General features: G+C 42.0%; 1 protein-coding gene across 2 annotated transcripts in view; it reads left to right on the forward strand.

Annotated features, from left to right (window-relative positions):
- Positions 1–8,531: 8,531 nt before the first annotated feature.
- Positions 8,532–16,579, forward strand: part of DENND3 (DENN domain containing 3) — a 31,966-nt gene continuing 23,918 nt past the window's right edge. For both annotated transcript variants that reach the window (XM_077189443.1, XM_054635980.2), the window contains exons 1-4: positions 8,532–8,700; positions 14,531–14,804; positions 15,344–15,459; positions 15,972–16,108. In XM_077189443.1, the coding sequence (XP_077045558.1) occupies positions 8,617–8,700; positions 14,531–14,804; positions 15,344–15,459; positions 15,972–16,108 (611 nt within the window). In that variant the 5' untranslated portion in view covers positions 8,532–8,616. The remainder of the gene's footprint in view (positions 8,701–14,530; positions 14,805–15,343; positions 15,460–15,971; positions 16,109–16,579) is intronic.

The following is a 16,579-nucleotide window of genomic DNA, read 5'->3' on the forward strand; positions in this document are numbered from 1 at the left end:
GTCAGTTTATGTTATTTCCTCATGTAAAATGTTATATTTTGATGGGTTTCTCTTATAGATTACAGGTGAATTAACTCTGAAAAATTTTCCAACTACCAGAGAACAATAAATTGAAACAAGGCAAATGACATTAGAAAAGGAAGCCTAAATTGCTCTAAAATTTATTTAAAATATTTTTGATAAATAATTCACCCTGATAGGTGAAATATTCTCACTGCTCTGCAACTAAGTGGATGCCCCTACAAAAAACTGAAATAGCCACTACAAAGGAATAAACAAGAACCACAGAAAACAAGACAGTGAGGACACACTGTCAGTTAAGGTTTACAACCCAAAATTTGTTTTTCTTTTTTTTTTAACATTAAAAGTGCAACATGGAAAACAAGCACAGACTGTTGGGTAGTGTTTGTACAAATGCCCTTTTCTCTATAAAGTCAGTTATGCAGAATCCTCCTTGTTCTCACTGCAGAAGTTGACACATGATTAACTAAGAGTTAATTATTTATGAGGTAATGTTCTGCCCAGTTTCAGTCATACATGACACAGCAACACGTGCCTAATTCCTATATTTGATATGTCAGGCAATATTTAAATACACTCCCTTTATAGTGCTATATCAGTACACCTAAAATTAGGCTTAGTCATGCAAATAGTTGAACTTCGTTTTCTGTCTGCTGCACTGTTAAATCTCTAAAGAACCTGAGATGCAAATCAAGCAATATGGGCTTAATTATAGAATCAAAGACAAATGTTGTTTAGAAGGGACCTTTGGAGGTCTCTAGTCCAACTCTTTGCTCAAAGCAGCAACAACTTCAAAGTTAGATCAGGTTGCTCTGCTTCTCTTCCAGCCAAGTTTCAAAAATCTCTAAGGAAGGAGGTCATGTCACCATGGTATTTTCTGAAAAATCCCTTCACCAGGATTTCTTCTCCTGGGAAGCTTCAGCTTCTCCCTGTTTTGCTGCTTTGGAATGTGATTTGGAGATTGTTTATCCACCAAGTGAATTGTTTTAATTTAATGACCAATCATGGTCCAGCTGTGTTGAGGTTCTGAGGGTTTTTCTTTTTCATTCTTGTGAATTCTTCATGTGAAGCCTTCTGATGTATCCTTTCTCTTTCTTTAGTATAGTTTTATTACAGCATAATATCATATCATATCATATATCAGCCTTCTGAGAACATGTGAGAACATGGAGTCAAATTCTCATCTCTCACCTTGTCCTGGGGACCTCACAAACACCACAGAGGTGACACTGGCTCCTTGGAGAACCTGCTGAAGTGCTTACTCATTCTCATGGTGAAAACATTTTTCCTTGTATTCAATCAAAAATCCCTTGCTGCAACTTTCAGCTGCTGTCTCCTGTGCTCCCACTGGGTGCCTCTGAGTCTGTGTTGCTCTTTATGACCTCTCTTTGGAGAATTGCACTTGGATTCTTCTTAACCTTCTCTTACAGCTACTCTTCCCTTCAGCCTTCACCCATAGTGACACCCACAGCTTGCTGAGGACAACTTTCACCCCGTGCTCCACATCCATGGGGGAGATGCCAAGTATTTCTAGCCCTATACCAAACACTGAGGAATGCCATTCACTCAGATTTCAAGCTGTTCACCCCAACCCTTCAAAGTGATGGTCCAGCCACTTTTCAACCACCTTGTGGTCCATCTGTCTGGTCCACATCTTCCCAGCTTTGGATACAACAATGTGAGATTGTTTTGCCCCTTCTGTGCTTACAAAAGATTTCCATGAGGCTTTGCTCCATAATGTAGCACTGTCTGCTAGGAATGAGGAGTGGCAGCATGGAATGCTGACAAGTTGGGATGGTCTCACATTACCCACAGCCAGACTCCCTAATACCTGTGAATTCTCTGTAGTAGGCTGCTCTAAAGGATACTTGGTCTGTGCTGCCTTTCTGTGGTTCTTCTTAAAGCATTTTTGATCTGGAGATAAGCTGAGGTCACTTGGAGGCTGGTTATTTTACATGGAAAATAAGATGGCTCTTGTGGTTGGATCAAGCTTGGATTAATCTTCTTCAACAGCCTTGTTATGTGAATATTTTAAAATGAAAAACCTTTTCATATATAAAGAGTTCACCAGCTTAGAGAAGATTGTTTCTTATGTAACAAAGATAATTTTGTTTACATATGTTGTTTTTTCATAACAAGAGTGATGTAAGGGCTGCTGCAAAATATCAAGAGGGAAAGTGTTTGGCTTTTAACATGCACTGAACTAAGCTGAAATTAATTAAGGGTGAAGTTTACTATATGGTGCTTTTGTTCAGCTATGAAACTGCTGAAAGACCTTTTCTGAACACAGTGGAGTACCTCAAGAGATTCCCCAGATTCCAGGGAGAAAAAGCAAGCATACTATATTAAATTTAAAAAAGCAAAAAGCAGTTCATAGTTATGAATGATGATATCTATGCTGATGTATTTTAAAGTTTCTTACAGTGATGCATACAAGAAGCTATAACACAAAACCTGGTCTATCTGAAATTCAATTTTCTTTACCTGACTGACAATCTTTGCGCACTAATTGACCTCTTGTCCCTCTTGTCCCACCACTTCAGGAATTCTGAGTCTGCATTTCTCTTCCAGCAATGCTGTAAAAGAACAAATGTTATGAAATCTTAATGCTACTATAAAAAGCAGCTGCAAAATCTCCTTGGCTGCCCGAGATTGTGCCAGATGGTAAAGAACTGGAAGTATAATAAATGTCATATTAATCCAGTCAGATTTGAGGGACACATTATGCATCCCACATAAATAAAACACCGCTAAAACTGCCCCTGGAGTGATGAGATTCAGGAATAAGCTCTTCTGTAGCCTCGGGAATATCTCACAGCATCTACAATGCAAAGTGTTTCTAATATTCAGAGCACTCACATTAATCTGGTTCTTTGCCAAGGCCTGACAGCTCTGTGTTGCTACATCTCTCTAGATGCGGGGGCTGTGATAAAGCTAATCTCCTTTTATTCCCTCCTAGGACTTTCACCATTATTTTTTTCTTTAAAAAATAAAATTACAGCCAGCTTCCTTATCAGAAATATAGAGGTGATGAGAAAGAAGTGCTGCATTGACACCCAAAGCTATTTCCTTGGGACTCAGTTATTCCATCACAGAAAAATTGTGTCCATTTGAAAGGTCATTGACTGTACAACTGGCTGAGGATTTCCCTGTTTTATTTGCTATAATTCTAACATCTTGTTTCCTTCATACACAAATTTTTAACCCTTCTGCTGTGTTAGTACACAGAGCCACTGAGAATGGCAGAATCATCCATGTCAGAGAGAACCTCAGGAGATCTGTAGTCCAACCTCCCGCATGAAGCAGGGTCAGCTGTTGAGGCAGCCCAGTTTGCTCAGAGTTTTCTTCAGTCTCTTCTTGAAAACCTCTGAGGATGGAGACAGCACAGCTCCAGGCCTCTGCTGCCTGGTTTTAGTACATGCTCTGCCTTTCTCAGAGGTGACAGAGAAACACAGCAAAATCCTTCAGCACATGGGGATAAATCACAGAGATCTGAGCTTAAAGGGGCATTTCCCTACAAAAGGCTGAACTGGGGGTACATTTCCATAGGTCAGGAGCTGAGGAAACAGGAGGCAGTAGGTGACTTCTCCAGCACATGGGCAGGTTCAAGCTGAGAACACAAATCCCACATTGACACCTTGTAAAACCTGCTCCATACTGGCATTTCTCTGCAATACCAGTGAAACACATCCATGTATTCTTAAAGAGATGCATGACAAATGACAGGCAATGTTGCAGAAAATTTGTATCCTGTAATACCATAAATGGTGACAGCACAAACCAGACAAGCCAAGTAAAATAGAAAGAAGATGCAAATAGAACCCTGAATAGGTGCAGAGATCTCTGAACTGGCCTCCTTCCCCTCTCTGACATGTCTATGCTCAGCCTGGTGATCTCTTACAGAGTAATTTTGAGGCCAAAGTCATTGCACTCAGACAACACCTGAAACAATAAAGAATTCTCATAGTAGGTTTTTGTAGCATTATTAAGAATGGCAATAAGTCTCTGAGGCACTGAGAGAGGAATTTTAAGTCTGTGCAGAGCTCTAATTTGAAAATCCTGATTTGATTTGCATAGTCAGTAGTTGCTTGGTTGCTAATTTCAGTGTAAATTTAGAAAGTGAACTGTCCTGAATGAAAGAAATGTTAGGTCTGTCAGTAAAGATCTTTCACTGCAGATTCCCAGAAGTCTCCTGCTTCATTATTCTGGAAGAAGGAATACAAAATGAGAAATGCTAACATTAGAGAGAATATGTCAACCTGACTCCCTGAGTTTTGTTCAAAATAAATCCTTCGCCCTATGAATGACCTTGATGATAAGAACCTAAGAACTGTATTTAGAGATAAGGAGTTTAAAATCCTGAGAGGTGATGTTTTTAAGTGGACTTCCAGACTGCAAAGAGTTGTCTGATATGTATTAGAGCAGCATAGGTCAAGCTGTGTGTCCTGTCTTCTCTTTGGCTAGAACACACAGTTCTTACTGGACAGAATAAAGATTTATTTATGCAGTCGTGCTTAGCATAGACACAGAAATCACAACTGTGGAATAATCTGGGTTGGAAGTGACCTTTAAAGGTCACCAAGGGCAATCCCCCTGCAATGATCAGGGACATCTTCAACCAGATCAGGTTGCTCAGAGCCCTGTTCAGCCTGACCTGAATGTTTCCATGGATGGGGCACCCATCACCTCTCTGGACAATGCCTGTGAGCCAGGCAGTGGAAGGCAGCAGTGGTCTGAGTTTCAGTTCTCACCTCCAGATACTGCTGTGCCACAAGTTTGATCATAAGCCCAAGAAAAGTATTTAACTATCAATAAACCCGCAGAACATGTGTGATGTCTGTATTCAGTTTCAAAATGAAAATTCCTGCAGACCTTACACCCATCTTGGTGGAACTCTGCAGGATGCACAAGCCCTCAGTTAGTCACTGTGTGGTTTTCAGCACTGTCTGGAAAGGGGCACAAGCATGAGTGAAAATCAGATTTTCCATGTTGGTTTTCTGCAGTTATCCTGTCTTATTTGTGTGTCTCAGGGTGGGGAGCTGGACTCTTTCTTTAATCTTCCAGTTTTGAGCAACATACCTGTAAAATCCCTTGAAAAATTCAGCTTCAGTTGTGCTTTTGGCTTTTCTGATCCCATCTCTACACATCTGGGCAGTGTCCCTATATTCTCCCCAGGATACTGTCTTTGGTTCTAGTGCTTGTGCATTTTCTTCCTACACTTCAGGACCAGGAGGTCCTGACTGACCCGTGCCATTCTCCCGCCTTCCTCGCTTCATTTCTTACACATGGGAATTAAATGCTCTTGGACTCAAAGAATTTTGTCCTCAGAGAGCTGCCAGCTCTTTTCAGTTCCTTGAGAGCAGTTTCCCAGGAGGTGCCATTCACTAATTCTTTACAGAGCTGAAATTTTGCTCTCCTGAAATTCAGAGTCCAGGCTCTTCATCTGGCCCACATCCCTCAGGACTGAGGTGTCTATGACTCAACAAGTCACTCAGTTATTTTATAAGCAAGATCACATCAAAGAAATACAACTGGTGGAATTATTTTCTCCCCATAACAGTCAGGCTAAAACAGCAACACTGTATTTGGAAGGTAAATTCAATTCTATGCCAAGAGAATCTTTAATTATTCAGATATAGCCCTGTAGGTCTGATAAAGCCTTTCTCATGTTGAATACATACCAAGAACTGCAGTTTTTTCTTCATTCAGCAGCCAGTACACCTAGAGAGTCAGCAAGCAAACATTTACTGTATTTGTCATCTTACAAAAAAACCCCCACATATTGAAAGCTGGCATTTCTTCCTCAGTTGACAGTATTTTTTAGGAAGAAAATTACTCAACTACATGAATTTCTTTTAGCACAGAGGAATTCTTCTCCATGTGAATGATTCTGTCTCTCACCAGTGACCCCATATAGCAGGTTTCCTGCTTCCAGGAAAATCTCTTTCTTGAGATTTTACCAGATTCACATTAGTACCTTTCATCTTGGAGTTCTGTTTTGATAATAACCTCACTATATCTTTGCTTTGAGTGCTACATTAATTATGAACAAGAATCATCCAGTATTTATCATTGCAGATAGCAGAGAAATCAGAAGATGATCATGATACAGATTAATTAACTATGGGTGACCTGAATTGCTTAATAGCCTTGGTTCATTTGTAATTTTCTTATAATATGGTCAAATGCTTGGTCATAGTCATAGGTCAAGCAATGTAATATGTAGGATTGTCATGTTGGAAGTAACAGCCCTAAGAAACTGTATCATGTTGCAGTGGAAAACTAATTAAACACTACACCCTTTCTGAATGATTCATGTGTCTGTCTGTCTCTGTTTTAATTAGGTGGGGATCTCAGTCAGAAACAGCAATGTGATTTACCACTGAGCATTCAGCAATAATACAGCTTTGGTTTTGGTGTTCCTAATTCAAAAATAATACTGGAAAATTTTGAAATTTTTGAGAAAAGATGCCCAAAGGTTTTAAAAATACGAGTTGTGTAATCTTTTAGAAATAAAGATTAATAATCTTGAACTCTGCAGAGAGAAATCTTTTAATAGTAAAAAGTTTGTTCAAGCAACAGCCAATGTAGCATGATCCAGTGCCAAAGAGCTGAGCTAAAAAGTGAAACTAAAAATGAGATGTCCAGCATTTAACAGTGACTGTTAACAATTCCTATGTCATGGCCTCTGCCAGAAGTTACAACATTAATACAGGATTCACTCTGATTCTGTGACCTGGGCTACACAGGCTAAACAAGATTGTTTTAACAATCCCTTATGACCTCAGAGTTCATGAATACAAATCTTTGAGCCTCGGATCTTCTTCTACCACTTTGGAGAAGTGATCCCTGAGACTTTCAGGTTTTCAAGAATTTTTTTTTTTATCACTACTATATGAACAATTTCCTATATTCTGGATGTGTGCCTTCCTCAAAATTTGAGATAGCCAGAGGCCCTATAATCCTGAGTTTTAACACCACAAAAATTCAGATTATAAAGCTCCCATGAAATAATAAAATGACCTCATTTTTTACACTTTTTGAAGAGACCTGATTTGACCCCTGAACTGACAAGAAGTTCATGAAGTCCTGGAACCATTTAGACAGGGAATGTTTTTGCATTTAAAATACCGGAACAATAGTCCACAAAAAAAATGTTTGTGGTTGTGATGAAACTTTATCTCGTACCTCCAGTTTCAGAGAAACCGATCTCTGGTTTCGGGTACTTTATGCTCCGGTCCTGGAGGAATTACATTCTCTCAGTGCAGATCTGCACAGAGCCAATACATACGGAGTGACTCATGGTGTATTTAGATTAAGCCGCTCAAGAAGAAACCCCGGAGTTCCCTGTGCTGTGCCTCTGCTGCTCCAGAGGGGAAATACGCGCAGCCTGCACCGGCTCTGTGCTTACAGCCCGTGGAAACTGTGACCCGTGGTAAAGTAAAGAGAAAACTCCCGTGTAGTGGCAGTGATAGCCCTGATGAAGTGACACAGTCCTGCTGAGTCACCTGCAGCAAAGAGCAGGGAATGGCTGCGCTCCACAAGGAGCCAGACCGTGACATCACCCACGGCTGACAGGGTGACAGGCAGCCCTGAGGCACCTCAGCCCCTGCTGGCCAACAGCCCCACGAGGAAAGCAGCCCGTGGAGAAAAATTAACTCGACCTTGAGTCGGGAAGTGTCTTTCCCAGGGGCTGTCCCGGTGAGACAGTGAAACGAGGTTAGGAAAAAATCGCGGAATGGTTTGGGTTGGAAGAGAACTTAAAGATCATCCAGTTACAAGTCCTTGCCAAGGGCAGGGAGCAGCTTCCACTAGGGCAGGCTGCTCAGAACTCCATCCAGCCTGGTCTTGAGCACTTCCAAGGGATGGAGCAACAACTGGGGACTTGTTTGAGTTAGGTCCTCACCTTATTGCCTAAAACTAACAAATATTATAGTCCTTGGTCATGTCAACTCAACGTGGAAATCGTGTGACTGTAAATCACAAACCCCATCGCTAGTTTTTAACGGGGCCAGTGGTATCTCAGCCCCTCAGTCCCTCAGCCTTCAGCTCTGAGCCCCTCAACCCCTCAGCTCTCAGTCCCTCAACTCTGAGCCCCTCAGCCCAGAGCCCATCATTCTCCAGCACTTCATCCTTCCAACTCTCAACTCCCAGCCCCTAAGCTCCCACCTCTTATCTTCCTTCCCTCAATCCTGAGCCCTCAACACCTCAGACCGGAGCACCTCAGCTCCCGACCCCTCAGCTCCCTCCTCTTATCTTCCATCCCTCAATCCTGAGCCCTCAATATCTCAGACCCAACCACCTCAGCTCCCGGCCCTCCGCCCCCTCAGCGCGCTCACCCCAAAGCCCCGCCCCCGCCCGGCCCACCGCACGTCCTACCATTCTGATTGGCCACAGCTCCTTAGAGTGACAGGGAAACAGCCAATCAACGTGCGCAGAGTAGCGACCGGCGGGGAGGGTTCCCGTGCGCGGCGCTGGCGCTCCTCCGCACCCCGCGGGGCGGGCCCGGGCGGCGCTGAGGGCGGGAAGGCGCCGCTGTCCCGAGGGAAGGAGCCGCTGCCCTCAGGGAAGGAGCCGCCCTGTCCCGGCTGTGCCATGGAGGACGTGCTGCCCTCGGGCCTGCTGGAGATCTGTCTGCTGGTCGGGGCGCCCACAGAGCGGGTGCGGGCGCTGCTCCAGGTGAGCGGGGTTCGGGCGGGCGATGCCAGTGCGTGAGGCTGGGTTTGTCAGCGCGTGGAGCTGAAATGTCCCCACAGAAAGTTCTTTTGACAGGCAAAGGTCAGCAAAACAGAGAGAATTCGGTAGCGGTGTGAGGTAGCTGCACTTTCCCAAAGGTCTGAGTTTAGATGGACAACTCACTGTAGGTTTATTTAAGCAGGGACGCTTAACGATGCGTTCTTTACTGGGTGTTACTGCACGACCTGTCTCCGCTGGAGAGAAAAGCAAAAGAATAAAGACTGGTAACTCTTATCCTCAGGAAAACACCAGATCTAAATCCCCGTGAGCTCAAATGCTCTGAGTTTGGCGTAACTTGAACCACTTGGATACGACAGGAACTGGTGGGTCGGTTACTGCTTTGAATATGTGGTTTATAATTTGTTTATAATTTTCGCATGTGGCCTCACAATGACAGCCCTCTCCTCCTGGATCTGCTCTGTTCAAGTGTGCTGATGGGTTTGTTCTGTACCTACGAGCTGCTCCACTGTGGGAAGAGCAGTTGTGCCAGCACGTGGAAAAAAAGGCCAGACAGCTCCCAGGGATCTCAGTTGCTCTGCTTGAACTTGAATTTGATTGTGCTCTAATAGCATTAGATAAAGAAGTCTTTGTTGGGCTTGTTGCTTGTTCACTCGCTCAGGAGACGCTCAGGGGACGGCTTTTGCTGATGTCAGCTTCTTAAGTGATAACAGCCAAGCAGAGGTTCACACTCCAGGATCTCATCCATGTGTATTTCAGAAGGGGAAAATAGTTCCTAAATGTCAGCACCAGACTTTTGAAATATGTGTGTACATGGTGTTTTATCAGAAGCATGAGAAGTGAACCCAAAGGAAAGAGAATTTCGTATTCTTTCCAGTTTGCTTAATTCTCACTGCTTTCTGAAAAAAAACCCTGTGGAACAACAAATAAGAAATTTGCTACAGAAAGCAGAAGCCATTCTGATATTCTGATCATACTGCAGGTTCTGAATTGTTTCTTTGCTCAAGATACAAAAAGGTATCAGAAAACAAAGTAGTCCCTTCTTTTGTCAATATGAACTTCAGTTAAGTCCCTGAAAACTGTTGCATCACGGGGTTTCCAGTCACTGTCTTAGGGAAAGCTTACAGATTTACTCCACTTCCTTTTCCTTCTGCAGCACTATCTACAGGAGGAGAGGGGAATATGTTTTTATGGCTGATTTTAGTAATTGTAGAAAGAAAAGGCTTCACTGAGCGAAAATGATATTCCAAATGAAAGTAGTGGATCTCTGATAATATTTACAGATTTACAGGGGGTAAAAATCCTGATAGTCCTTCACATCGTGGTCTTCACAACGTGTTGGTGCATTCTTAGCTGTATTTAAACATGGAGTGATAAAGCAAATGAAGTCAGTGGGACAATGATATAACCCACCCCCAAAGTAAGAAGAGTTTTGTATGACTGACCTGTTGTCAATGGGGACTCCAGGAAAAAAAAAAGTAGTTTTCCACTGAAGCTCCTGAAACAGAAATTTCTGGGCTGTCATCCATTGCTTGTCCTTATTGCCAAGAAAATTGTCACTCTGAGATTTCAGTTTGAAAAGATCAAAGACTGCTATTTTCAGCTAGAGATTTCTTTCTTAGCACTGGAAGTGTGTATTTTGTAAGAATGAAATGAACAGAAGTGGTGCTTCTTTTCCCTAAGTTATCTACAGCTATAAAGCTGGGTTTTGGCAAGTGTATGCAAGCTGTCTGTGACATGTCTCAGATCTTTGACAGGTTCCATCAGTGGGTTCTGTATCTGCCCAACACAGTCAGTGGTACAGAGCTGTCTCGTGCTCTCTGGCCCTGCTGATGCAGACAATTACTCACCAAAACAATTTTTTTCTGCTTCTGTAATGCCTCCCTGGCTGTCAAGGTGCCTGAAAGAAATGAGGTGTGATCAGATTGAGCATCAGTCAGCAGTGTGTGCTTGTTGCAGTGAAAAGCAACTGGAAAAGCTCTAGAAGTGAAACCATGGGAACCCTGGCAATCACCAAAGCCAGGTGCAAGGTGCTGCCCCTAAGTCAAGGCAGTCCCTGCTGTTGGTACAGACTGGGTGATGCAGGGAGCCCTGCCAAGGAGGACTTGGGAGTGCTGGTGGATGAGAGGCTGGATGTGCCCTGGCCATGTGCATTTGCAGCCCAGAAAGCCAAACATGTCCTGGGCTGCATCCAAAGCAGAGTGGGCAGCAGGTGAGGGAGGAGATTCAACCCCTCTGCTCTACCTGGAGTGCTAATCCAGCTCTGGGGTCCTTAGCACAGGAAAGACATGGAGCTCTTGGGATTGGGTCCAGAGGGCCAGAAGGATTATTAGAGGAGCACTTCTCATATGAGGAAAGGCTGAGAGAGTTGAGGCTGTTTGGCCTGCAGAGGAAAAGGCTCTGGGGTCACCTTATTGTGGATTTTCAGTACCTGAAGGGTCTCCAAGAGAGCTGGAGAGGGACTTCTGACAAGGGCATGGATAGAATGGGAGGAACAGCTTCAACTGACAGAGGGCAGGGTTAGATTAGACATTAGAGAGAATTTTACTGTGAGGGTAGTGAGGGACTGGCACAGGTTACTCAGGGAAGCTGTGGATTCACCATCCCTGGAAGTGTTCAAGGTCAAATTGGGTGGGGCTTTGGGTGGCTCTGTTTAGTGGAAGATGCCCCTGCCCATGGCAGGAGGATTCAAATGAGATGATAATTTAAGGTCCCTCCCAACCCAATCTGTTGTGTGATTGTCTGATAACAAACTGTGTAGTGGCCTGCATCATCAGGACTGTGGCTCACAGGCAAGGGGAAGGGATTATTGCTATTATTTTTATTACTCAAAACCCTTGAGTTCACATCTGGAATATTGTCCCACATTTGGGTACCTTTATATTGGAGAGCTGCTGGCAAACCAGAGTGAGACCAGAAGAAGCTGCACTGAGGGCTGGGGCGTAAGGGAGGAAGAATCTCCTTCCCAATGGACTTCTGAAGCTTGACTGGATGAAACCCAATGCAACCAGACCTAATGTCAGCTTTATCATTAGTTTGAGCAGAGTGTTGCAGAAGAATGTGCAGGGATCATCCTACAATTGTTCAGGTTGGAAGGGACCTTAAAGATCACCCAGTTCTGATGCCCCTGCCATGGGGCAGGAACACCTTCCACTAAACCAGCTTGCTCAGAGCTCCATCCAGCCTGACTTTGGACACTTCCAGAGATGGAGCATCCACAGCTTTTCTGGGCAACCTGTTCCAGTGCCTCACCACCCTCACAACAAAGAATTTCTTCCTAATATCTAATCTAAATATGCCCTCCGTTGGTTTAAAAACATTCCCTTTTGTCCTATTGCTACAACCTAATTGTCCTGCCCAATCTAATTTTTCTGAGGCTTCATACTTTCCCTGCCGAATTATTTGGTAAAGAAACCAGTTCTTTCATGGCATTCAAAGTGAAATTAACTTCTTCAACGATGGGAAGAGGAGAATGAGGTCAAGGAAACACCAGATAGCTGAAGTCATGCTCTGATTTGTGGTTTCAACACACTGCTGTCTGTGTCTAAATAGTGCAGTCATTGTAAAAGTCGGTCTTGTATCAGTGTCCTTTACAGCAGTGCTGTTACAGGAACACCCTCAAATGGGGATGGAGTAAAATCCCCCACTGCTGTTGGTAAGAATCTATGTATGATGCAAGGAGATTTGGTAGCAAGAAGCTACAAAAGGGAAGTATTTCAAAGTGAAGAAGTAACACTAGCAGCAGAAAAGATAAAATGTTCAAAGAATAGCAGAAACAAGTGAATATTGTTCTGTTGCTGCCTATTCACTATCCCTGAACTCAAGGAGTAAAAATGTGACTTTGGCCAAGACATTAATATGAGCTGACTCAAATGCTGCAGACTGAGTCAGTGGGTCAGTGACAGTGCTGACAGAGCTGTTCTGTGGGGGAAAATGGTGTTTCATGTCTCTGTAGTAGTTCAAGACATCAAGGATCTGCCATTTCAGGAGCTGTTAGGCTGTGAGGCCATTAAAGTGCTGGCTGCCATCCAGCACTTTGGAGCACAGAGATGCCTCAGTGTAAGTCAGGGATTGCCCTGTCAAAGCAACTCTGTGTGAAAACCTCAGCAGGGCAAATCTGCCAAGTTGAAAATGCTGCTGCTGGAGTACTGTCTGTGTTTTTCTTGCACAACTGCCTCAGGGCTGAGCCTTAATTCTTAATTTCCTCCTGAAATGTTTAGCTGCATTAGTTTGAGGGTGATCATGGTGAATTTATCCGTGTTCCCAGTTTCTTCACTGCCTTTGTCAGCTGCCAGCTAAGGAAATGACACTTGAAGTGTCACACTAGCATGAGAGGATGTGGCACTCAGTACCCCAATTCATGATGTGCTTTTTAAAGTCACTCCTATCTTTTGACTATCCTACTGGACACTTACCTGAACTTTTCTTTTTCACACCAGTTTACTTTTAGTTCAGGCTCCTTGTTCATTAAAAGTGTGTTTTTCACTTCTTCCTTTTAGTGAGTAGTTTCTTGAGAATATCCTATTATAATTACAGTTTAGTTTATGGAATTTAAGAGACCATAACTAACATGTGATGAAGCATTCCTTCACATTTTTCCTATGATGCTCAGATGTGGAAAAGAAAACTATTAGTGGACATACACGCTGGGATGTAAGAGCTGAGACTTCTGTCTCAAAACCTGGACAGTGGAACATTGGCAACAGAGCTTTCTATGTTGTAGCTATTTTTTTTTTTGAAATGGGGAAATGATGGGTGAGGCCAGCCCTGGTTCTCAAGGAGCATCTTGCATCATATCTGGTGATAAAAACAGCATGTATGCTTCACCTCCTCTGACTTTGAAGATGTTTACAAAAAGTTAAAAACAAAACAACCTTTTACCACAGTGGGGCTCGCCTTTCCTGTTTCCAAATATCCATTGGTTAAACAAAGCTTTTGCTTGTATTTTTAAGCTTGCAGGAAGAATTAAAATTGCAATGAAGTAATTGGAAATGCAGCTACTTGGCTCAACTGTATGGTCAAGAATACAAAAAGTGCTCCCCAGTATGAGGAAATCTCTCTGATCACTTCCTGCACAGCTTTTCATTGCAGGGCAGTGAGGGCTTTCAGGCCAGTCACACTTTGCAAAGCTGCCTATGCAAATTGTTGTAGTTTCATATGTGCTCTTGGGGTGCCTGTTCCACTGAGTGATCAGTATATGGAGGGATTCTCATGGCTTCAGAGTCTCAAAGTTGTATTTATTGCAGCAATGATTGTAGTTTTTAATTGTGCTTTGTTAATTGCCTTATAAAATTAAGCCTTGTCTTGTGAAGGTCTGTGTTTGTGTTGTTTAGAGTTTGTTGGGGTTTTTTTTGGGGAGTGTATTTGCTTTTGGTTTTGGTGCATGTTATTTGTTCTGAGTTGAAAGGAAGCTTTTCCTGAAGTCGAACAAAGACTTATCTAAGAGGCTCAGCTGTTTCTGTTTCTTTTCATTTATTTACTGCCTGTTTTTTTTTTCTGTTGCCAGTGTTTATTTTAAATATAGTTTGATTATATCTTAACACTGAAAAGGAGGAAATATGGTATTTGATATCTGTTAGTTTCTTTTGCCAAAGGCGTAATACTGATATGGGACATTTTGAATGATGAAGGATTCCTTGCATTAACATGCGTAAAACAACAACTTAAAAGCAAAAATCAATTATTTAGGGAGCAGAAAAACCCACAATTTTAAGGGTAAAAGAAAACCAAGATTAAAAATTATGAAAAAAAAAACCCACCTATCAGGATGAGTGTCATCTTAGAGTTTGTTTTGTTTGTTATTTTTTTTCTATAGGGCACTCAAAGAAAACTCAGAAATCCTCCTCCCCTTGATCCAGAAGTTCTTTCAGTATTTGTGCCTCCATTTATCAGCAGAGATGATGTTCAGATGATTCATGCTGGCAATAACTTGAATAAAAGCAAACGCCGCTCCTTCCGAAAGAAAAAAGACAGACCCAAGGTTGAAAATGTCAAGAGCCTCAATGGGGAGCAGAAAGCACCTGACACAGAAGATGTGACAGTTCCAAAGGACATTGATCTCATTGCTTTGCCACAGCTCTGCTTCCCAGGTACATGAGGGTTCACACTTCTTGTGGAGAATTGTTTTAATGTAAATATTTCTTGACCCATAGTTCAGCCCTTATTTTTCAGCCCTTGTTGATAAATCTTGGTTTGAGTGAAGTGCAAACATGCACACACTTGAAAAATTATTTTTCACCCCAAAATGGCTGAGTACTTTCTCACTTTTCATTTTGATATGCCTGAAGTAGTGAATATTTCCTCCAGGTTTAATTGGAGAAATTTTAATATGTGTGTCATTATTGCAGACCTTTTTAATATCTTGGGGAAAAAAGTGATTTAAACCCATTTCTTGTATTTTGCCTCTGAAAATGCAGAATAATTTCATTTTTGCTTCTTCAGTAATGTGCAGCTTACAACCTCTGTAACAACCCTTAGTTCAAATGGACTGTATATTACATTTTAATCCCTTAAAATGAAACACTTCTCTTGAAATGAAGTGGCAATGTGCAGTATTTGTCATGAATTGTCTTTCACACTACTGTAGTTAAATATATAATTAAAAATATGGTTGCTGCCTTCATTTCAGGAGGACTTTATGTAACTTCTGAGTTAAAAGAGGACCACATCCATTTCCTGGTCTTCACTGATGTCTGTGGTAACAGAACATATGGAGTTGTTGCACAGTACTACCAGTCTATACAAGTATGTGATTTAACTCATTCTTCTGTTAAAACTTATTAAAAGATAAAAAAGCAAAACACTTTGAAAATAATGTGAGGTTTAATTTATCAAATTAGTTAACAGGTGTGTTTTTATGTTAGGGGGAGCACAGGACAAATCATACTTTTATGGTGCCATTTTAAATGAAATACTTTGGAACAAATTTCATTAGGAAAAACAGCTATGGATTTCATTTAGGAGATTTGGATATTGAGGAGCAGACTTTGTCCCCTGGATGTTTTTTTGGTAAAGATTGTTCTTTCCAAGCAATGAAAGATGTTCTTTCTAAATACATTTTGTGCTGAAATTCTTTTTAATACATGTTTTTTAAGTCTTGTAGGCTGACATTTTTCTGAAGACCGAAAGGGAGATAGACATCAAAATCCCTTTGAAATATAGAGGGAATAGGATATCACATCTCTAAGGTTCTCAAGAAAACATCAGCCATAAATTCATGATTAACATAAAGTCATTAATGTGCAGTTTTCTTGCAGGATGGCTCCTCCTCCAATGGGCAGGGCCCTTGGGAATCTGCACAGACTGGGAAGGTGCCTGCCTGCTTTGTACCCTGTGCTGTTTGTGTTATATCCAGATACCCATATTTTAGTGCCCTCAAGGATTGCCTCTCTTGGTAAGATTTGCTCCCCTGTGTGTTTCTGCTGGAAATGACTGCAGTTTTTTAATACCTGAATTTGCTTGATGTGGCCAGGAGAGCTGTGTGATGCAGTGGTTGGTTTTATGTCAAGGTTTTGTGGGAGAGGAAAAGAAGAAATGCTATGTCAATGTTGCCCAGACAGTAAGTGCAAATTCTGAATACTAAGGGTATTATGATGTTATCTTCATTTTCTTTGGGGATTTTTTGCTAATGTGTAGGGAATGGATATTTTACAGATATGATTGGCTTTTTTTGGAGTGGTTTTTTCCACTCTTATGAAAATTGCTTTCAAAGCACAAAAACCTTTTTGTAATGCACCAAATAAATGTCATAAGAACGTGAATATATGTATTAATAAGCAGTTAATGACACATTAGGGAAATAATCTAAGTCACTTGAGGAAGTAGAGTGGTTACTTGGATGTTGTAGAACTAGGAGAGAAATTCT

This window comes from Agelaius phoeniceus, chromosome 1 (genome assembly GCF_051311805.1).
Source record: "Agelaius phoeniceus isolate bAgePho1 chromosome 1, bAgePho1.hap1, whole genome shotgun sequence".
Taxonomy (NCBI): domain Eukaryota; kingdom Metazoa; phylum Chordata; class Aves; order Passeriformes; family Icteridae; genus Agelaius; species Agelaius phoeniceus.